Genomic DNA, 24,720 nt, shown 5'->3' with positions numbered 1-24,720 from the left:
TTAACAAAAAACCCATAGATGCCAACAATAACTAACGTTAAATATGTAGAATCAGTCTTTAGAACTGCACATAATGTATTCAGATTTATGCACTTATGTAATAAATCAAAAAATGTAAAGCTGGTGGAAAGACATATGTAGTGATTTAGCAGTCAGTCACTGGCAGTGTAACATGAAATATCAAATGCTTATTTCTACCAAATGAACTTCATTTTTAAAGATCTAAAAATACTCAAGAAAGTCAACTTACTTGATAAGTGCTGCAATTATTTGAACATTTAGTGCTGTGTTGCTCAAAAAGCGATCAAGAAGAATTTGAAACCCATTCAATGTACCAAACTTGTTGATAAGATCAACTAACCAGCCCTGAAAAGGAATAATTAATCATTTAACATATTTTCCAAGATATTGTTCCACAACACAAGTGCTGAGTTACTAAACACCGATTAGTAAGGGAAAAAAAAGAAAAAACTATCAATTTGCCAGCTGTATACACAAACTTTAGACATAACAGTGGTGAGGAAGTCCTAAGTATCAACATACAAGTTAAAGGTATGGCATTCAGATACAAGGAAATCTTAGCCCCAACTGCACTCAGCCCTCATTAGACCAATGTGTTTGTATAATGTGCCATTTGCCATGTATTTAACCAAGCATTTATAGCAACTAGGGTGACTTCAGAGGATCCTCAAAGAAAATGCAGGGTGTTAATAGCATGTCTTATGCAGACAGGCTAAAAGCCCTATCCATTTACTTTGTCTGCTACCGACAATTAAGGGGTGACCTGCCTGACCTACAAGGAACTCAGAAATCCAGCCCCGATTGGAGATGTTGAACATCCACAAATCAAACAGCATGAGGGACAACTGATCTAAAGATCTAAACTTAAGTGACTTGAAACATGTTAGAGAAATGTGCGTCTCATTCTTTGGAATAGGCCTCTTTATTCACATTAAGCAGGGCCCTTCCTTGGCCCTCTTCAAACAATTTGGATCAATGGATGGTAAATTCACACCTGGGGTAGTGCCTATGTCCCTTAGGGAATGGGGGCACTCTGCAAGATACTCAAGGCAGAGGCACACACCAGGTCATCCTCTTATCCCTAGGTGCCATATATTGGGTAAGACTGGGTTAGAGTGGCTAGGCTTGTTAGGGCTCTTAAGATAATAGCCTAGTAATCTCCAATTAACTTATAAACTTCACTTGCATAGAGCTGCATGCACAAAAATTCTTTATTCAGACCACAGATACTGCACTAAAATCTAAAACGAGTTAAAAAACACAGCTGATGCCATCAGGAAAGTTATAAGGTATAAAGATATGGCTGTGTCAGAACAGGTTTTTAAATCTACAACACAATCCATAAGGTAGAACTGGATAAATGGCTACCAAGACAAATGAGATCCCCACCACTAAAACTGACAAAAATGCTGGATAACAATAGTGAAATTAAAGGACTTAAAATTTACCAGTGGAGCAGGTTACCCTTTTCAAACCTCCAAAATTTACTTCAGACACTGGTTTTCATTTTGTCAGTCTTATATAACCTTATCTATTCACAGGGAAACTTTTCCCTTCACAGTTGTACATTATCAATGTCTGGAGCAGGAACAGTGCTGCTGTAATGTCTGACAGCTCAGTCACATGGAAGGTATGACAACCAGCTTGACTTCCAGGAGCCAACGCCCTTATCGCCTCTACCCAGAATGGCTGGTACAGTCATGGGACACCATCATACTCAAGTTGGAGACAAGCCATACCACCCCATCTTTAACTCTTTCTTGTGCCAGGCAACCCACAGGCATGGCAGCCTCTAGCCTGTCCCAAGGTAGCTCCTCCAGAGGTAATGGGTATTCCTCATGGCAAATGAACTGGATAATAAAGCCATAATGCAGAACTGCAAAAAGGGAAGAATCCAATTATGGTATGGAAAGATTACAAAATATATTTGACAGAATCCTACACAAAGGGATAAAAAAGTGCTTACTTAAGACATCCTACATTGATCAATTATATTACAGTGGCCAAGAAACAGTGGCAAACCTTTCCGCAAATAAACCACAACAAATAGCAAATCATCTCGGGGATAAAACGTCAAAGGGGATACTCTAGTGTGATTCCTTGTCACTGCCGTTTTGTTATGCCCTTGCCCCATTAAGCTATTTACATAACAGATTAGGTCTTGTTACAATCTGGCTCCCAGAAAAACTTGATTTTATGATTTCTCATCTACTTTTTGTGGATGACTTATAAACCATACAGATCACCAGATGAGGAACTGAAAGCCAACTGCAAGTGGTTAAAACAGACTGTGCAAGAACATTCTGCCTTAATAAATGTGCAAAAGCAATGTTTAAAGCAGGAAAACTGCAGTACAAAGACAATATCAATCTAGAACAGGAATGTGATACATAAGAACTTGAGCAGGAAGGAGTGCATAAATATATACAGAAAATCATTTCCATTTAGTAATACCAGATTTTATAGAAGACTTTTGCTTCCTTTATTACATGAAATCTATCTAACTCCCTGGATTCTGTTAGGGGGATGGACAGATGAAAGATGTTCCATGAGTTCCTTCTTTGTGGCCACTACTATGACAAAGACATCTATTGGACTCCTTTGCTCCAAAATTCTTTTCCTTTTGGTGGTTCCAGGATCCTCTCTCGTCTCTGGGGGATCACCTCAACAGCTCTGGGTTTCTACATCATCTGCCTAAAGATCAAATCAAATGAGATCAATAGGCAGAGTCACCCAGGACGTAGAGATGGGACAGCTCCAAAGGCTTCCAGCATACACAGATTCATGGGAATAGTTATCAGTAGAGCAATCACCCCTTTGATTATCTCCAATATGTCGCCAAAGGAGACATTAGGTGGTGATCTTGAGGACCCTTCCCCCTCATCAAAATCGGCATCTTCTGTGACAAATGAACACAAAAACCACTAAGGAAACAGTCCTGCAGCGATAAATTCAGTGAATCCAATGAAAGCAAATAGTCGCTTAGTAAATATAATATTGTAAGCACTTTTATTACACACAAGAACTTTTCGGGCTCAATATCCCACCTTCTTCAGACGAAACAATACATTCAAGGAAAACTTGCTTAAATACTTTTACCCTTGTTAATGACCTCATAATTGAGGATCCACCTACAATTACAAATGCTACTATTAAAAAGAAGAATAAAACCATTCAATGAGTTCTAAAAAAACCTGTTATACACACTATTTAAAAACAATGCACACATGTAAACCATAAATGCTATTGTTCTATATCATATTAGAACATGCATTCATATTTAAAATAATAATGATAAACAAACAAATACATAACCCCATATAAACGAGGTATAATTCCATCCATAAAAACAATAATAAAAGCATGAACAGCTGCCATAAACATGAGAAATCATCTACCCAGACCAGGCCATCTAGAGCTGGTGAGTCTAATGTGCTTACTAAATATATTAACCTACACTGACAGGATGTTGCCTCCATATTTCTAAAAAGCACGATAAGTTTGCAGACAAAGTCACTAAAAATAATGTAGTAAATTAATCCTACCTGATACTAGTTAACAGTATTGGATCCCTTGCTTATAACACAAACAGTGGATATATCCAAAATACTGCATATATGTACAACCACAATGTGTGTATCCTTATATACATTACATGCCCCCACGTCATTTTACTGATGTCAGGGTCTAAAGTCCTATATATATGTATACCAGCACAATGTACATATACATAAATACATAAAACCACATGTATTACCCCAACAGTGGATATATCCAAGGCGTGTGTGTACCAAACACAGTATGTATATACGTACATGCCCCATCATTTTACTGATGTCAGGGTCAAAGTCCTATATATATGTATACTAGCACAATGCATATACATAAATACATAAAAACACATATACACCCCAACACACACAAAGAACATAGGACTAAACAGCGTATAATAATGTATGGATTATCATAAGGCCAATAATTTCAGAATACAAGACAATGACACAGCTTCATTAATTCCTGGATATATATATATGCCTGTTCTAATTTGCCAAAATAACTCTTCTTTTCCAAATTGATTTGCCAAGGGCCATTATTACATCAGTTACAACTTGCTTGAGAACAGAGAAATAGAAAGTATGGTCAGGGTGTTCCATAATATGGCGGCCAATGCATTCCTTAAATCCATCTTAGATGTTGCATAAGATGCTCATATATGCGTTACGCCCTTTCCGTCTTTCCTATAGAAAGCGGTACATTTGTTGCATAAACCACATACACCACTGCTCTTGCCCCACAATTAAAACTACCCATAACCTTGTATCTCTCATTGTTAATTGTAACTTGTGTTCCTTCCTGAATATTCTTGTTGGTGGCATGTCCCACATTTGGTCATACCCTTATATTTGTTGAACCCTACTTTTAGTTCTTTCAAAGGGATTTTAAACTAAAACCCTTTCTAAATGTTAGGTGCTGACAATGCCTTAATTGTCTATCCTCTAATAATGGACCAATTCTTCTGTAAAATGTCCCTTAAGCGATGGTCTCTCGAAAGGTACACAAGAATTTATGTTAATGTTGATTCCTACCTTATTGGACCATATTTCCTATACTAACTTGGTCACTGGAGTATCAAGCTCTGTGGGTATAAAAGTTTGAATGACCAGAAAGCCTTTTCATCTCTACCTCTTTCTTGATTTCAATCAGGAGAATCCTTAGGGTAGCCCCTATTCAGAAACATGTTAGTAAGTTTATCGCACTCATTTACAAAATCCACATGCCTAGTAGTCATACGCGCTGCCCTTACCATCTGTCCTTTTACTACAGCTCTTTTTTGATGGTAAGGGTGGCAACTACTGAAATGTAGAAACCCATTAGAATATGTGGGTTTGCGATAAATCTCACTCACCCATCTGGATTCAGTATAATCTTTACTAATAAGAATATCTAAATAATTAATTTGGTTAAAATTAACCTCATACGTAAAATCGTAAGATTTTCTGGATTTTACGTATGAGGTTAATTTTAACCAAATTAATTATTTAGATATTCTTATTAGTAAAGATTATACTGAATCCAGATGGGTGAGTGAGATTTATCGCAAACCCACATATTCTAATGGGTTTCTACATTTCAGTAGTTGCCACCCTTACCATCAAAAAAGAGCTGTAGTAAAAGGACAGATGGTAAGGGCAGCGCGTATGACTACTAGGCATGTGGATTTTGTAAATGAGTGCGATAAACTTACTAACATGTTTCTGAATAGGGGCTACCCTGCGATTCTCCTGATTGAAATCAAGAAAGAGGTAGAGATGAAAAGGCTTTCTGGTCATTTCAAACCTATTTTATACCCACAGAGCTTGGATACTCCAGTGGACCAAGTTAGTATAGGAAATATGGGTCCGAATAAGGTAGGAATCAACATTAACATAAAATTCTTGTGTACCTTTTCGATAGACCATCGTTTAATAAGGGACATTTTACAGAAGAATTGGTCCATTATTAGGGAGGATAGACAATTAACGGAGGCATTAGGGTCAGCACCTAACCTTACATTTAGAAAGGGTTTTAGTTTAAAATCCCTTTTGGAAAGAACTAAAAAAGTAGGGTTCAACAAATATAAGGGTATGACCAAATGTGGGACATGCCACCAATGTAAGAATATTCAGGAAGGAACACAAGTTACAATTAACAATGAGAGATACAAGGTTATGGGTAGTTTTAATTGTGGGGCAAGAGCAGTGGTGTATGTGGCTTTATGCAACAAATGTACCGCTTTCTATATAGGAAAGACGGAAAGGGTGCTGCGTAAACGCATATATGAGCATCTTTATGCAACATCTAAGATGGATTTAAGGAATGCATTGGCCCGCCATATTATGGAACACCCTGACCATACTTTCTATTTCTCTGTTCTCAAGCAAGTTGTAACTGATGTAAATAATGGCCCTTGGCAAATCAATTTGGAAAAAGAAGAGTTATTTTGGCAAATTAGAACAGGAGCATATATATATCCAGGAATTAATGAAGCTGTGTCATTGTCTTGTATTCTGAAATTATTGGCCTTGCGTAGATAATCCATACATTATTATACGTTGTTTAGTCCTATGTTCTTTGTGTGTGTTGGGGGGGGGGGGGTGTATGGTATATGTGTTTTTTTATGTATTTATGTATATGTGCATTGTGCTAGTATACATATATATAGGACTTTAGACCCTGACATCAGTAAAATGATGTGGGGGCATGTAATGTATATAAGGATATACATACTGTGTTTGGTACACACACGCAGTATTTTGGATATATCCACTGTTGGGGTATGGTACATGTGGTTTTTATGTATTTATGTATATGTACATTGTGCTGGTATACATATATATAGGACTTTAGACCCTGACATCAGTAAAATGACGTGGGGGCATGTAATGTATATAAGGATACACACATTGTGGTTGTACATATATGCAGTATTTTGGATATATCCACTGTTTGTGTTATAAGCAAGGGATCCAATACTGTTAACTAGTATCAGGTAGGATTAATTTACTACATTATTTTTAGTGACTTTGTCTGCAAATTCTATCGTGCCTTTTAGAAATATGGAGGCAACATCCTGTCAGTGTAGGTTAATATATTTAGTAAGCACATTAGACTCTCACCAGCTCTAGATGGCTCGGCTGGTCTGGGTAGATGATTTCTCATGTTTATGGCAGCTGTTCATGCTTTTTATTATTGTTTTTTATGGATGGAATTATACCTCGTTTTATATGGGGTTATGTATTTGTTTGTTTATCATTATTACTATTTTAAATATGAATGCATGTTCTAATATGATATAGAACAATAGCATTTATGGTTTACACATGCGGTTTGCATTGTTTTTAAATAGTGTGTATAACAGGTTTTTTTAGAACTCATTGAATGGTTTTATTCTTCTTTTTAATAGTAGCATTTGTAATTGTAGGTGGATCCTCAATTATGAGGTCATTAACAAGGGTAAAAAGTATTTAAGTGAAGTTTTCCCTTGAATGTATTGTTTCGTCTGAAGAAGGTGGGATATTGAGCCTACCGAAAGTTCTTGTGTGTAATAAAAGTGCTTACAATATTATATTTACTAAGCGACTATTTGCTTTCATTGGATTCACTGAATTTATCGCTGCAGGACTGTTTCCTTAGTGGTTTTTGTGTTCATTGGTTTGTTCCGTGGTTTGAGTTCGACGATCTTCTGTGACAAACACTTAAGTGCCTCCTCTTGCACTTTTTCTTAAGAACTTCATCAGGATGTTCTAGAGAAGTACAAGTTCATTCTGTTGAGCATCCTGGGAACTTTCCGCTGGCTGTCCCTGTGGAGTAGTGTGGGTTGAGGCTCAAGATACAAAGAACGAGAAGATTGAAAAGACTGCTCTGTTTGGGGGGGGGGGTCATCTTTCCTCGAAGTAGGGATCACTCTCTCCATTACCTCAAAGGAATAATGCTCCAGGGAAGAAGGTGATCAGCAGTGCTGAGAAGATAAGACATGCTTCCAGACTGTCAACTCAAACTCAAAAGCAGCGCAACGAGGCACAGGTCAGAACTTAGCCACCTGAAAACTTCAAAGTAGATTCCAACACCTTGGCTCTAGCAATAGCGCTACGTCTCAGTCATCCGGCTGTGGCATTCTCTGAACCAATCCACTTTGAAAAGGTATTAGAGCAGAAGCTACCACAATCTTCGGCTCTGACAGGGACGTTTTAAGAAGTCTCCAATACAGAAGTTCCAAAGCCATATGTCGGATTGGAGGAAGAGCAAAGACAGGTGGAGTATTACTGGTAAAGATCAAGAATTGATGGAGAAAGTGCCTGGATAACTCCCGTCTGAACTTGTGCGTAGAGAAATTTCATCAATCTATTCACATCCTCTTTTGTCAGACTCCTGGAAGAAGAGGAGGCCACTGAAGGGGGTCTAGAATGATGGCATCTCTAAGAATGGTGATGGTAGACATGAAGGGATAGGGTCCAGAGAAGAATAACTTGTCTACGGGAGCTTCGGCACAGTGTCAGATCCTAAGACTGAACTCATAAGAAGTTGACGAATCAGAGGATCTAATCTTCAGATAAATGGAACTTGGATATGACAGCTTGGACACCTTAAAAGGTTAGAGAGTCTGGTATGACCTAGGAGTGGATGACTCTGGGTCCATTATACATTTTTCTGAATTCATCAGATTTTTTCTGAGGTCTGAGCTCCAGATAATATCTCACTTAAAATTAGCTTACTCTTGCAATCCACTAAAGCCAGTCGATTAAAGGCTTTACAAATACTGCACGACTGTTAAATGAGCTGGGCCTAAGCAATACACACGAAACAGTGCGTCAGAGCCATCTTATGCCTATTTTTTTTTTTTTTTTTTTAAATAACCTGTTTTTTCAGCCATATTTAAGCAGAAAAAAACTACAATAAAAAGTTTTTTTTTTTTTTAATATAAAGAAAGGAAAGGGGATTACCAACAATGGCAATTAAATTACCACAAGGGTATAGGACAGAAAAAAAAATTAAAAATGGCAAATTAGGAATACACCAATAAGTGTATGAAAGACAAGGGAGAAATATACAATACAAATAGAATAAAAAGTTACTGATTTGAGAAAATGTTATATCACTCTAACAAATTAAAGTTAGAGAGCCATCACCGACCACGTCTGTCAAAGAAGGCTGCAAAAATCAGATCTGAGGTACTATAAGAGACTACAGCATTATGGGGAACAGGAGCTTGAGAGTTTCCAGTATCCACGAGTTGTAAAATGCGGCCAAGTCAGATCTGAGGGGTCAGACCTGAACCAACTTTTTGAGGAATTAATGAAAAAAATAAATTATGTACTCACCATAACATTCCATGTTTGTAGTCCATCTCGCCTTTCATTCTTACACATGGGTTCGGAGTCTATCCTCAGCTCTGACTCTGCCTATTGCAAAGCTCAAAGTCTTCTGGTTGGCTCGTGACTAGGCAGGTATCCCATAGTGCACTAGTATAATTCCCCAGATCTTGTTTGCTGCTAAACTATAGAAAGACCGAACAAAAACTATCCAGAAAGAAAAATAAAAGGTCTCCACCTGTTATGGAAAATTTATCTCCAGATCTTTCCAGGATGGGGTAGGCGGGTGAATTCATAAGAATGAATGGCGAGATGGACTACAAACATGGTATGTTATGGTGAGTACATAACTTCTTTATGTTCTGTAGTCCTATCGCGCCTTCATTCTTACACATGGGACAGCTTCCCTAGCACCTTATTCTTGGGTGGCTCAATGAAAAATACTCCTGAGTACCATGGAACCAAAGGAGGCTCTACCTCTAGAGGTAAAATCCAATTTGTAATGAGTAATGGTGTGAGGGATAGCCCAGGTTGCTGCTGCACAAATATCAATTGGAGCCCTGGCTTGAAAGGCTGCAAAAGTAGACTGGGATCTTGTAGAATGAGATTTAATCTTGAACGGTAAAGGCTTTTCATCAGAAGAGTAAATGTAGGATATACAACTGGAAATCCAATTCAAAAAGGTTACTTTGGAAACTGGGAGACCTAATCTGGGGTCGGAAAAGGATGCAAACAATTGGTCTGGCTTCCTGAATTCCTTAGTCCGGTATAGATAGAACCGTAATTGTCTGTGAATGTCCAACTGATGAAATCTGTAATCTGCTGCATTGGAATGATTAAGAAAGAACACCAGCAGCTCTATAGTTTAGTTCAAGTTATGAGAGCACACCTTAGGGACAAAAGATGGATTTGTGCGTAGAGACACTATCTTTGTGGAAAATCAAATAAGTGGGCTTGACAGACAGTGCTTGCAACTCTGATACTCGTCTAGCAGATGTGATACCACCAAAAACAAAGTCTAAGACAGGAACTTCAACTAACAAATGAGCAGGTTCAAAGGGTGGAGATGTTGATTCAAGTTACCGGTTCCTAAAAGGGAGGTCTCAGCAAAGTAGCACCTTTAAGAAAGGTTTTACACAATCTCTTAGACATCAGATTAGACTCATGTTGGCTCAACTGAAAATTTGATATTTCTGCCAACTGAACCCTAATTGTGGCAGCAGCAGAACACTGGTAAAGTTCAGACAAAAATTCTAAAACCACTGGAATGGATGCTGTGTCAGAGTCATCATTCCTTTCCGCAGCCCAGATAGAAAAACTTTCCTATTTGCTGGTGTATAATTTTCTAGTGGGTTTGTGAGATGTGATAATGTGGGTCACAGCGGGTGAAAAATCATGAAGCCTAACTAGGGATGGAATTGGAGCAGCCAAACTGTCAAATTGAAGGTTTGGAGGCTGGGATGAAGAGCGCCTGACATGTGCATTAAGAAATCTGGCACTAGGTCCACAGTCCATGGATAGTCTAGTAGAGGAGGCCCAAGAAAGGGAAACCAAACCTGATGAGGCCAGTAAGGAGTGATGAGAATCAATTTGCTTCCCAACAGTTTTGCTTTCTGATTTACCTTGGTTATGAGAGGAAAGGGAGGAACAGCATAAAGGAGACCCAAGGGCCAATCGTGAACAAGTTTCTCCCTCGGTGACTCCCCCAGAGGGGGGACAGGAGAAAAGTAGCTGCTGCATTTGGAGCTGATCGGACTGGCGAAAAGATAGCAAGGCTGTCTCCATTTGCGGAAAATCTGTTCTACTATTTCCTGCTTCAGAGACCACTCATGAGGCATCAAGATTGCCGAGCTGAGTGTCGGCTATCACGCTGGTTATCCACGGGATGTGTGTTGCCACTAGAAAGCGCTGGGAAGATATCGCCCATTTCCAAACACGAATAGCCTCTTGACAAAGGGGGTAAGATCTGGTTCCGCCTTGTTTGTTGAGATACCATACTACTGACATGTTGTCTGAATGTACTGCTATCGTCCCAACAGGAAGATAGCTGTGGAGTGCTTGCAATGCCAGAAGCACCGCCCTTCTCTCTAGAACACTGATATGCAGGCGAGCCTTGTGATCTTTCCATGTGCCTTGGTCAGTCCTGCCTAAATAATGCCCCCCCATCTGTGAGGCATCCATGGTCACAGTAGCAACAGGTTGGAGGGGAAGGAATGGGGTGACTCATTAGTTGGTTCCATCAACGGAGGTACTTTTTGCAGGACTCTTAAAATGATGTGGTGGGAGACAGGCAGTTGTTTAAAGAACCACTGGGACGATAGGAGCCATTGAAGAATCTGCATGTGCAATCCGGCAAGAGGGACTAGCAATATGCTGGAGGCCATGGTCCCCAAGAGTTTCAGCACAGTCTTTGCCATGACTTTCCGGAGAGGGAGTAGATGAAGGACTTGTTATATGAGGTTATGCACTCTTTCTGCTAGAAGACGAGCTAACATGGCGACTGTATTTCTGAACCTATAAAAGTCACAAATTGAGAGGGCAATAAGGCAGACTTTTCACAATTTATAGTAATCCCCAACTGGGCACAAAGTTTGATAGTGCACACTCTGGTTTGAAGTAGATGCCTGGTGCAGGCGGTTAGGAGCCGGTCATCCAGGTACAGAAACACCTGGAATCCCAGATGTCTCAGGTGAGCTGTCACTACTGGAAACATTTGGTGAACACCCTGGGGGGCTGTGGTGAGACCAAACAGCAGAGCATGAAACAGGTAGTGACTGGCTCACAGCCGAAAGCATAGATGGCTCCACGATGCTCTGTCCATTTTTATGTGGAAGTACGCATCTTGGAGGCCTACTGAGCACATCCAAGTGTCTTTCCCTAATAGAGGGAGTAGACTGCAGTGTCAACATCCGGAACTTGCCCTATACGGATTTGTTTAATTTGCTAAGGTCCAACATGGCCCTTCACTCCCCTGTACGTTTTGGCACTAAAGTTTCTGGAGTAAGTTCCGAATCCTGCCTGGTCTGCAGGGACAGTTTGGATGACTCTGTTTACGAGCAACTTGTTCACTTCTACAGCTGCTTGATACCTGTGACTGGGTGGAACATTCAGAATACTCTTGGGAACATGAGGTGGGAGAGAAAAGTACAGTTGTGTACACTTACCATAAATCTAGATGTTAGAGTGTATTCAATGTTGCAGTCATTACATTTGGGTAATCTGCTTGCAGGTTACCCTCAGTCGGCCTGATTAAAGTCTTCGGTCCTGCGTCGGTTGCTGTCTTCTTCCATGACATCAGGGGTATAAAACATGCAGGCAATGCCATTACATCGGTTTTTGTAGCCCCAGATGTCAGGTGCCCCCCAATGGGGAGCAATTAAACAAAAACACAAAGATATACCTCCAACAAAAAATCAAACACCAAAAAGGCTTTTAAGCATAGTAAAGGAAAGTAGAGGTATAGCCAAAATTTAGAAGGCAGGAGGGAGGGCAACCGGGACTGCAACAGTGAATACACTAACATCTACATTTATGCTAAGTGTACGCAACTGTACTATGTTCGCGTTTTACTGTTGGTCATTAAATTTGGGTAGATTCCCAAAGCTATGGTTGGGAGGAGGAGTTTAGATAGCATTAGGGCCATGTATAAGGCCCTGCAAGACTGCAGTGGAAGCGCCAGCTCTGGATTTATTGAAAATTGGCAAATGATAATTCTTGGTGAAAGTAAGTACAGAACTCCAGGTATCAGCTTCTAAGATGTCCCTGGTAGGAACACCTCTGAGAAAGGCTGTAGAAGTAGATGCAGCCCTGGTGGAGTGAGGTCTGATCTCCTGGGGGATAGGTTTTCCATGGTGCTTATAGCAGGAATGAATGCAATGGCTTACCCATTTAGAAATGGTTTGTTTCGAAATAGCCTTCCCCTCTGCCCCTGCAGAAAATGCTACCAGCAGTTCAGATTTTCTTTGAGGTTTAGTCCTGCCCCACTAGAATCTAAGTTGTCTGTGCACATCCAAGGAATGCAGAATCCACTCCCCTTTGTTCTGTGGATTGGGAAAGAAGGTTGGAAAATGAATGGACTGTAAGAGCCACACTAGATACCACCTTGGGCATGAAGGATGGATTGGTTCTGAGGGACAATATGTCCGCATGAAAGATGATGAAAGGCTCCACTGCCATAAGGGCCTGTAATTCACATACCCTTCTAGCTGAAGTGATTGCTAAAAAAAAGCTGTTTTCCAAGAAAGAAATTTTAAGTCTGCAGTAGCAGCTGGCTCTAAAGGAGGTAGAGTTTCTCCAATACAAAGTTAAGGTCCCAGGATCGGGTTGGAGCTCTCCTGGGTGGTCTCAAATTCTGGTAAATCTGAGGTACTGCTTGAGCAGTGGGAGAGAGAAGAGGGGAGGTTCCGTGTTATAATGAGCTGAAAAGGCTGAGACGTGGATTTTAATGGAGGAAAAAGACAGGCCCTTGTGAAGCATCTAGGTTAAGCATTGCAAAATCGGAGGCAAATTGGGCGCTGCTGTGCTCATCCCTTGAAATTGGTTCCAGGCACAGAATATTTTTTCATTTTTCAGCACAAGATTTTCTAGTACTAGTTTTCTTTGCTTCTAAGATGACATCCATCACAGGTTTGCTGAGGGATGGTAAGGGATAGTAAGTAAATAGCCAAGCTGCAAGGTTTAGTGTTGGAAGCTGAGGGTGCAGAATCTGATTCTCCTGCTGAGACAGCAGGAAAGGAGTCTGAGGCAGGTGCCATGGAGATAAGTGACACTGCGCAGGAGGGGGTACCAGTGTTGGCGGAGCCAGTATGGAGCAATCAAAATCATCCTTGGCTTGTCCCGTTTGACTTTTAGTAGTACTTTGGAGAGCAGAGGCAGCAGGGGAAGGAATAACCACAACATCCACTTTCCAGGCTTGTTTGTGGGTAATCCCTGTGCAAACTTTGTCCAATTGGTAGTTCTGGGGGTAGGCAAACAGGTCTATATCTGGGCTCCCCATTCGCTTGTCAACATGTTGAAAATTCTTGGTTCCAGTTTCCACTCGTGTGGGTCCATAAAGTTTCGGCTTAGTCCGTCTGTCAGTGTATTTAATTTTCCTGGCAGGAATTGAACTTGTAGGTGCCCTTGGTAGCTCAAGGCTGTGTTCCACAATGCCATGGCTAGTCTGTAGAGGGGGTAAGAATGTGTAGCCCCTGCTTATGTACTGCATAACTGTGATGTCCTGGAAGAATGTAGTCCTTAAAGGTTGTCAAAGCATTCTGTACAGCTAACATTTCTTTTTGATTGATATGCAGGTGCATTTGACTTTGGTTTCAATTGCCCTGAATGGACTTCCCTGCCAGGTGAGCCCCCCATGCATAGTCTGATGCATCTGTTAGGGTTTGGGCAGCAGGGGGTGGTGTGAAAGAAGTCCCTTGTTTTGGTGGCAGGCCTCTGCCCACCAAAGGAACTCTAGGCGAAGGCAAGGTATGATAGGAATCATTGTTTCTAGGATGCGAGAAAGTTGACTCCAAAGGCTTTTTAGATACCACTGTAGTTTCCTCATGTGCAGTCTTGCATATGGAATTAGAAGAATGCAGGACACCATGAACCCCAAAGATTGCTGTGTTTGTCTTGCAGATAGCAGGGTTTTTGTGGCCACTTGAAGTAGGCTGTCAAATGAATTTGCTTTTCTGGCATGAGTTAACTCATTCACCCAGAGTGCCTTCTCATGGCGCCTGTGCCTTTAAGGCCGAGCGCGCCATGAGAAGATACAGTTTTCAAGCCATTCCCCCCGAGTGCTTCTACAAGCGAGAGAAAGTGTATTGCTAATTTTTAGTGCAACTTAATGTAAAACACTCTGAAATCGTAACTAAAATATGTAATTTATCATATCTAGTTACGATTCAGTGTGTTTTAACATTAAGGTCACATTGAAGTTTTTGCAGAAAAATCATTTGAAACAGTTCTTGCTAAGCAAGTGGTGGCAGCCAATCGGATTCTTGCATTCCGAGCCACCACTTGCATAACACCTCCACCCCATACCCAAGCTTCTTTTGTTCGCCCCTAATAAATAGTGGGTCCAGCAGCAGGTATTTTCTTCTTTTTGCGAAGAACTGGAGATTTGACCTGCTACTGGATCCTCTATTCACGGACCGCCATATAGGCAGTACTAGGAGTTCCCGTTCAGCCGCTAAAGTTTCGAGTTTCCCGGTCAGCTCAGCAACTATCTTGTCTTTCTGCCGTTCCCAACCAAATTTGTGAGGTACTGTACTTGTTTTATCCATAAACAGTTTGTGCTTATTGCTTAGGTGTTGTATGTTGTAAGTGCAGTTATGCCTTGTGGTTTTTTGTTCTAACCAGCATCCTATTGATAGATATAGACACAGAGTTTGGTTTGTCTGATTTTTGTTATGTGTATATTTTTCTTTGTTTTATATATATATATCTTTTTGTGTTTTATTTTTAGTTACCATGAGCCGTAACAACATGTCTGCTATTATGCAGGTTCACCTTTGATGCTGCATATAACTAACTTAGTTATCCGCCATTGTCTGATGTTGTTTGAATTTAACATCTTATAAGGCTTTTCTGTTGTATTTGGTTGTCTGGTTATGTCTATATAAGCAAACATTGTTGGTCATTTTGGATTCGATGCAGATTCCCAGGACCGTACACCAGGTCTGGCGTTTCACAGAGAAATGTTTTTGTCATCGGTTTCTTTGAATCTGAATACATGTGATCCCTATGGGCTCGGGATATTATTTTTTATTTTTTATTTAAGGAATTTAGTATATAGATATACTTATTTTTAGTTTTTGGCGTAGTATGGCTATATAATGTAATGTTTATACTGTTTTATTGGTTGTTGCTTGGTGATTGAGACGTGGCCGATTATATGTCTAAACATCTCTGCTAAGTCATGCGTTTTGGTCACGATCGTTAGGTTCTATCCCGTTTCGGGTTCGACTTTATTTTATGTATATTTTTCAAGGTATTTTATGTGACATGGCACATGCTTATGTCGATTGGGCTTGTTTTTCTAACATATACTCTCTGATTGTTTTCGGAGATTCTCTTGTTTTATTTACATTCTTTGACATTTTAGCCTCGGCTTTTGGAAAATGTAGACATCCGATTGTTGTTATAGTGCATGATATATGTGATCTTGGAAATGAGGGATGCTACTTTGTTATATATGTACAAGTTTTGTATTACGTTATATGTATTTCCCTTCCCCATGTTGGAAGGTCTGCTAGCTTTTTTTAATAAGTGTCACTTATTGAAGGGTAAAACAATCACTGTAGATTCCGTTAGTGGAGTGTAGTTGGAATACTCCGGCAGTAAGAGTTTGGGTTTTTCGAGATGTTCCACTGTATACCGTTGTGGCGGTGTAACCGTCATGTTGAGGCGATCGATAAGCGCCACTGCTCATTGCAGGAGAAGATGCCACCACCACGGTGTTAAGTATTTCTTTTTTTTTTTTTTAATTTTTTTTATTAATGTTGAAGCCTTGTGGCAAGATGCGACCCACATTTTGGGAACCTCTGTTGTAGGTTATAGTTGTCCTTGTTGAGCTGTTTTTTTTTCTTGGTTTTTGGTTTTCCGGTCCTGGACTGCCGTGACATATTCCATGTATACTCAGTTTGTGTTTGTGCTTATTTTTATTCGTGGGTTTTGTTTGATTTGGATGGCAGCTTCAGGATTGGATTCCACTCTGGATTGATTTTCCTTGTCGGATGTGGAAGGAAATGTAGTCGGCAACTTAACTTTATTGGTGCAACCGCTTACCCAACAAGTGGATTCCCTTCACAAAAAAGTGGATAGTTTGAGTCTAGGATTGCCTACATCTCAAACACCACCTAATTCTGGACAGCATATTATTGGCAGTGTGTATTCATCTATAGCAGGCAATATCTTGCCATTGAATCCAACAGAATCAAGAAGGGAGCCTGTCACATATGCAGTAGCAGTGCTAGCAGTGATGCCCCGAGTAGGTAACGATAGTGCGGCTAACGGTACTAATAATTCTGCTAGTAGAAGCATCGTTTTAAAAGACTGGTTGGATGCTCCGGTGTCATTTATAAATGATAGTATGGACCATTCTCGTATTAATATTGACCCTCCTAGATCTAATATTGTTGATCTACTGCTTATTGTACACACATAAAATCAATAGTCAAAGGCAATAAGAAAATTCACCAGAAGGGTATCATTGATGTTAAAAACAAGTATGGCATCAGTGCAGAATATCGTGTGCGAAGTAATCCGTAAAATAACAGCATTTGTTTTGGTAGACTATTAAGTGCTAATTTTCTTACTTTGCTAATTGCTAATGTCCTTGTCAGTATTCCAGTGTACCCCATGTAACTTTTGTCACTGCATACTGGCTACTTATTACTTTTAGGCCCTGTCCTGTGATTCAGAAAGGCTTACCAATTTGGATGTATTAAATCAGATTCCTTAGTGCAGTAAGCCTTTCTGATTTAGTGTCTCCTCACCCATCACTGTTTTTCTATTGTAGGGCTGTAGCACAGAAAAGTCTTTTTGGAGAAGCTCAATGCTAATGTAGCAGTCCAAGGGAGTGGCTGTTGCTAATTAACCATATGCTGTCCTTCAGAAGTGGTGGCAACTTGCGATTAATTCCGCAAAGTGTTTCACCTAATTCCTTTACTAAGTTAATTTTTTCTCCAAAAAGAAAAAGTGAAAACACATCTGTGTGTATGGTTGTGGATGTATTTGTCTGTGTGTGTAGGAGCATGAATGCAGTTGAACGTGTGTGTGTGTGTGTGTGTGTGTGTGTGTGTGTGTGTGTGTCACGTGGGGGGGCAACAGATGGCCACCCTGTATGAAGGTGTACGTGTGTGTTTCCGTGAGTGTGAGCAAGTGTATGGAGGCTTGTGTATGAATGCTAGGATGTGTGTGTGTGTGTGTGTGTGTGTGTGTGTGTGTGTGTGTGTGTGTGTGTGTGTGTGTGTGTGTGTGCCAGTGAGTGTGTGGGTATGGGTGTGTTTGTTTCCATGAGTGTGAGTGTGTGGAGGCTTGTGTATGAATGCTAGGGTGTGTGTGCGTGCATTTGTGGGTATGTGTGGGTGTGTGTGTGTGTGTGAGAGTGTGTGGAGGCTTGTGTATGAATGCTAGGGTGTGTGTGCATATGTGTGTGCCTGCGTTTGTGGGTATGGGTGGGTGTGTGTGTGTTTCCATGAGCGTGGCGAATGTGTGAGGCTTGTGTATGAATGTTAGGGGGTGTGTGTTTGTACATGGGTATATGAATGTTTGTATGTTTGTGGGTAGAAGGGTGCCTATACTACTGCGATATGTGTGCTGGTTGGGGGAGCAGTATAATGCAGTCAAGTCTGACAGTGCAGTGTTTGATTCAGAGACTTGGCAATGAGCTACTAATGAGATGTTTCTCCTTTCAACTTTACCACATCTCTAAATTACAGATGTTCCTCTGTCGCCCAAATTGATCAACACATGTTGCTGGCAGAGTGAATCTCTTTGAATCGTGACACTATTTACCTAGTCCATTATTGCTGTCATTGGTATGCTTCTTTTATGTATGCTTTTATTTCTGTGTTTCTTTCTTTCTTCAATTAACTCTTATATGTCTTGCCAAAAGTAACCCTACTTGATGTGCCATGCCTGGAAGTATGAACCACAAGTGAATGTAAGAACTTAGCTGGTATATTATAATAATGACTACAGTTTTATTGCTCATCCCACTACCCACTAACCATCTGGTGTAGATAGCAAGGAGCTATATTAATTCTATATTAATCCTGCTCACCCACCCCTTCTTTTGCTCACTTCATGAGTATTATATGTATATATATATCTAGAAGCATCCTCCAAAAGGGCCTCATAGAAACAGACAACTGGTGCCAGAGCCATGGCCTCAAGCTAAACACCAAAAAGTGTATAGTCATTCCCTTTGGCAAAAACAAAGTGCCCACAAATTACCACATAGGTTGTAATCCATTAAGTACAGAAGAAGTAATTAGGGACCTGGGGACCCAAGTTGATAGCACTCTCATTTGACAACCACGTGGCCAAAGTGGTTAGAAAAACATTTTATATAACCCACCTAATCATGAAGGGATTCACATCTAGATCAGGGGAGGTCATCGTGCCTCTTTACTCATCCCTCATCAGGCCCATAATTGAGTACAATGCCCCTTTTGGGATGTACCTTACCAGACACCTGCAGCAACTGGAAAGACCCCAAAAGTACCTTTCAGTCCCATTCTTCAGAGCCTTTGGGGGGTGATCTGTAAGCTGGGTTATGCCATCAAGGAATATTCTGTGTATAAATATAGAATTGTAATTTTTCGTTTTTTATTTATAAAGACTTGAAATGTTAATACATCATTATTGGAGGAACATTTGAATTCTGACACAGTGTTTATAAATATATCCATTAGGCTGGTTGAACATGTTATATGTAAGCACTCAGATTTTTTTTTCCATTTGGCTGTAATTGGTCTAGAGGTTGCTGTAGTGTCTGGTACTGGAGTGAAAGTTAATTTTGTGTTTTATGCAAATGTTCCAAAACACTTGTAACTGTTTTCCAGTGGGATATGCCTTGACATCAGAAATGTGCACCCATTACAACACTGCTTAGAAGTTGAGTTCCTTTTTTTTTTAAACGGGTCTCTTAGAAATAGGCACTATTTACTGACATAATGATGTTTTCAGAAAATGCAACTTGGAGGATAACATTTAGAAAACCTTGGGACAGTGTTCTAACACCAGACAGAAAAAGATTAATGTTGGCTTTGGAGCTCACCCAAGTCTCTGATAAAACATGGCAGGAAATCATTAGCAGATATGTAGTCGGAGAGCTACTTGGTATATTGTAGAATTCTTGTATAATGAATAATGACGTGTGCTGCTAGACAAACCTAGGGTAAGACTTTCACATGTAAACATGATTTTAAGTGTTTAGGTTGCAGTCTTAAAACTTTCTTGTGGAATTTCTAAGTGCTGTACACAGTGGTCAATATTGGATGTTATTTTTTCTGCTGATGAAGCTTTTTTTTCCCATTTTATTAATTTGGGTAAGATAGAGCTCCAAGAGTCAGACGGATGGTACAAGCCCCCGTAGGGTTATAAACATGCATTAATCTCCCTACAGAAACTGTGATATAGGGAGATTTGCCAATGCCACCTTGTTCTGCACAAAAATAGTACAGCCCCCCCACCCTCTTTGTTTTCCTTCTGCTGCAATTGGATTTGACTGAATTCACTGAGGTGGTGTTTTTTTGATACTGGTCATTGTGGTTACTTCACTAAATATGGAGTTATAAAAGATTTTTCCTTGAGATGTTATAATGGAGGATGGAAAGGATGTAGTTGTGGTACCTTGTGTGGTGGGTAAAGGGGAAGGAAATATGTTTGCCAATTTGTTAGTATGTGCAAGATCAGGGTTTCAAGTGGATCCTAATGAGATATTACCTTTATTTTCAACTGTATAAACAAGATTGGTTTAATCATGTCAAGGGATGTTTCGTGAATTTAATTTCAGTTATGTATGTTGCATATTGAGACAGCAAACTTTAAATTTGAAAAGGCTTGCTCTGTAAAAATGGGTTAATAGCTATAATATTTTTTGGGAGTGATTTTTTACAAAGACTATATCCAGCTCAGTTTTCATTATGCTCAATTTGAATGTATTCCAGGTATTTTAGGTTATTGTAGGTGATGATACTTACACACGTGATTGTCCAGGGACTGACGTAAAAAAAAAAAAAAACTGTTATTGACATTTTGTTAACCAGGTTAGTCCAGTTGAGCCAGGGGCCCATTTTCAGTGGACACCTGAGGAGAAAAGCTCTAGAAATAATACAAATAATTATGATATTTACAAAATATGAAAGTAGGGTCACAGAAACCTAGTACAAGTCCTGACAGCATGGAGCTGCCATATTCTTATGCATTTCTCCTGGCTTTGTCAGTCGCGTGGAATGTAGGTGGTACGAAGGGCACGGCAATATGTAAGTGTTGTACTCTTTGACTGTGGCCTTATAACAGATAATATATAGCAATATAGCAATATGTAAGTGTTCTACTATTTGACTATGGCCTTATAACAGATTGTGACTGTTGCATAACACCTGCAGAAGGTAATGTAATGAATGTCAACAATTATCACCTGTGTCTGGGCATGCATAACTTTGCAAGTCATTAGCACAGTGCACCATGCATAACTTTGCAAGTCATTAGCACAGTGCAGTTACAATATAGCGCTGAGTCATTGTCACTTTTCAGGTAAAACTGTCAGCAGCTGTCACTGTTATTCACATAAGCAGAAGTCGTTATCACATTGATGAATGCACGACTAACATTTTGCTCTTTCTCCACTTGCAGTGATTGCAATATACCCCACCCCTCCACACTACTTTCATATGTCTTGAATAAAATTTCAAGAAATATCAGCAGTCTAGGAGGAAAATTGTAGACATTACATCTTCAATTGCTGTTTTTCTTGAGACAGTGGCTAGAATAAGAGGCTTTGTGGTGTACTTTAAGAATAATTTGAGTATATATTATTATTGACTGCCTTGCATCCTCTCATTTGACAGAAAATCATAATTTTTTTTCAGTAAGGCAATGACAATATCCAAACTCATGTGTTGTATTTATTTGAGGCTATTCTGCACTGCGGTGGTAAATTATTTCCTTTGCTTTTGAACTATGAAGTCATTCTGTTACGTTATTTATTATAGTCTTTCTCTTTTTTATTTATCATTAAATATATAACTCCCTTTGTGAGTGAGATCTGTTTGGTGAGCTAAGTAGGGTGTGAAGTAGCTGGGGAGATATATATATATATATATATATATATATATATATATATATATATATATATATGTATGTAGGAGCATTGATAGTGAGTACCAGGATTTTCTTGTGTTTATGGTAATAATTTGTGGAGGGCGACAAAGAACCTGCACCCACTATTGTTAGTTCTTTTATTTTCCTATGTGGCTGAATTTCCATCTTCTGTGGTTATCATCTTGAAAATAAAGTTCCATATATTGAGGTGTATTTTTTGCAAGGGATGTGGATACTACTGATTGGTGACTGGTAAAATCGGTTTTGCTTGAGGCAAGACTTCAGGCCCTTCATAAAATGTATGCTAATGTAAAAACTGCTAGTCTTATCAAATTTGTAAGTTGATATCACACTAAGAAAGTGAGATGTATGCATTATTATCATTGGTTTTGTATTATGAATCTTTAATGTTTTATAATGATTGATAAGTGAAGCAGTTGGGAGCATGCAGTATAGGACATTAGTGTTTCTTTTCATTTTAAATGCCCATAATAGACCTTTTGGTAATCTTGTAGAATAGGAGTGGTTTCAAACTTTCTGTGATCTGTTGTGCTTGTTCTGTAATAACCTGTTGGTGGTTTACTTGCAGTTGCAGTGCTTTGTATGGCTAGTTAGGGTCTTCCCTGAAATGTATCTATATAGGGTGGTCATTGTAGTGGTCTGTTGTAATCACTGTTTGCTTGCTTATAAATACTTCCGCAGATTGGTCATTAATAATTTGATTACTGGTGATATGGTGTTATAGGATCTTGAACTGCTTTTATACATGGCCTTCATTGTCTACTTTATATTTTTAGTTAACATAATAGAAATTGTATTTTTTTTCAGTTTGGGCATGGTATTGGGCATTATATGATTGTAATAATGTTTGGTGTTTGGCATTAGATTAATTTAAAGTGCCTTTATTGGTCATAATACTAAGTTAGAGACTCTTTCAGTTTGTCTTCTTGTAAATTCTGTTCATCAATTATTCCAAATAGACTTTTGTGATGGCTTGCTTTTCTGGGGATACTGGGGATTGTTTGAGACTTTGCTGTACACACTGAATGATTTTGTTGGATTAGTTCTTTCATATAGCTTGCTCGCATAAAGCTGAAGTGTGGCTATCTACAGTATTATAGTCTCTGTAAGCTGCTGTAGGGGAGTTCGAGTCCTGTCAGTGAACTTTTCACTTTCGAGCATGATTCTGTGCACTAGTACAGAGGAAGGTCAACTGGCATGGTTTTGACATGTACTAGATACTGTGACATGGTTTTTGATTTTTACAGTGCACACAAGTGCCCATGAAATCCTGGATTTACATTTAAGCTGTTGAACTTGTCTATGATGCCAGAGTGGGGTATTGTGACGAAACCTTTAGCCAAGTCCAGGTATGCTGTATGGACTGCTTTGCCCTCTTCAATGGCTCTAGTGACTCACCTTTGTTGTAGAGGTGACTAGCTGTTCATAATTGAAAACAATTATGCATTTATACTGGGCATGAGTGTACTCTGTGCTGCAAGAGAAACACGCTCATTTCTAGACTCCCTGAAATGTGAATAAAGTCAGAGCATTATGGTTGCTGGTTAGTATCTTACCAGGGCATCTTTTTTTAATCTTTTTTTAATAGATTTTTTTTACCTGAATTTAGAGACAGCCAGCTCACCTAAAAGTATTGTCACTTCTATTGTGACTTCTAGTGTTGCTGATGTGAGTGAGCAGAACGGTGCGGTTATAATACATTTATCATTTGTTTAGATACGAAGATCAGAAGTAAAGCTTACATGCATGTAGTGCAAACATTTTTTAGATTCAATTAAATTAAATTTCTAAAGGCTATACTGATCTGTTATGTTTTTCTTAATTTAATGTCTGTGTAAGAGTATTTAGCTATGCTAGTAAGTAGAAGTGCAGATTTTCACGTGCCTCTCTGCAGGTATATTACATCTGAATGTTGTATTGCATTGTGTTTTTCAGGTGTGATTTCAAGTGTAAAGCAACACAGCCACCATCCAAAGATGCCATCTGTTGAGGAGAAAGCAAGCAGCATTTACCTGTTGGGTGAAGAAACTGACTGTGATGGTTCTAGCAGTGGTTCAGACAATGGTATGCACCTTGATGTACCACATAATGCCAACCAGAGTGAGGATGATGATTATGACTCAGATGATGACATTCCACTCGCACGTCTGCGTGAAAAGGCCATTGCCTGTGATAAGGATGATGCTCCTGTGCCCGCCATTCCTGAAAGACCACTACCAGTTGCCAAAGCAGACCTGACCAGTAATTATGACAGTGACCAAGACAGTGAGGATGACGTGCCACTTGCACACCTAAGGAAGGTGCCCACACACAAGTTGGCCACACACTATGGCCACCAAGGGCATTCAGAGTATGACGCAGATGATGACATGCCTTTATCTGTGTTCACGAAAGCACCTGGTCTGACTGACAGCTATGCAGTCCTCCACAGTGCATGGAACTGCAAGTGCTGATAAGGGTGTGGATGTGCCTTCGATTGTGCATGATGTGGGAAGTAGTCCACAGTTTGGTGATTGTGATGGAGATAATCCTCTAGATATGAGTCCAAGTAGCTCCTTGTCAGAGACTGATATGGGTGTGCCTCAGCAGGGAACATGTGTCAACAGTTCACTACCAACTGCAAGCAGTACAGTTGCTACTGGCATTGAGAGAGCATCATCTCTCAACCCTTCAGCCTTTCCCATTTCCAACTCTTCCTTGCGACCCAGTCAGGTACGCCGAGCATGCCCACCACGTAAAATCACGTGGGAAAAACATCTTCAAACTTTACACATTGAGGAATTTGTGGGGCCAGTAGGACCAATAGATCACTTGGGCTCAGATAGCACAGAGATGGACTTCCTGAATTTGATGTTCCCAGAGGAGCTATACACCTGTATTGCTAATGAAACCAATCGCTATGCTGCACAGAGGCAGGCCGCAGCAGGCAAGGTTGATCTGTGTGGAGTCCTGTGTGCCCAGGAGACATACGCACATTTCTAGGTGTCAGAATATACATGTCTATTGTACATGTTCC

At 39.8% G+C, this 24,720-nt stretch overlaps 1 protein-coding gene across 1 annotated transcript in view; it reads right to left on the bottom strand.

Moving 5' to 3' along the window:
- USP9X (ubiquitin specific peptidase 9 X-linked) overlaps positions 1-24,720 on the bottom strand; it is a 5,037,693-nt gene that overhangs the window by 4,671,023 nt on the left and 341,950 nt on the right. Inside the window, exon 6 of the mRNA XM_044071835.1 lies at positions 249-366. Within this exon, the coding sequence (XP_043927770.1) occupies positions 249-366 (118 nt within the window). The remainder of the gene's footprint in view (positions 1-248; positions 367-24,720) is intronic.

The sequence above is a fragment of the Protopterus annectens genome, chromosome 5.part0 (genome assembly GCF_019279795.1).
Source record: "Protopterus annectens isolate FY-2018-M chromosome 5.part0, PAN1.0, whole genome shotgun sequence".
NCBI classification, from domain to species: domain Eukaryota; kingdom Metazoa; phylum Chordata; order Ceratodontiformes; family Protopteridae; genus Protopterus; species Protopterus annectens.
Note: the sequence above shows the minus strand (reverse complement) of the source record. Positions and strands in the feature narration are given on the sequence as shown.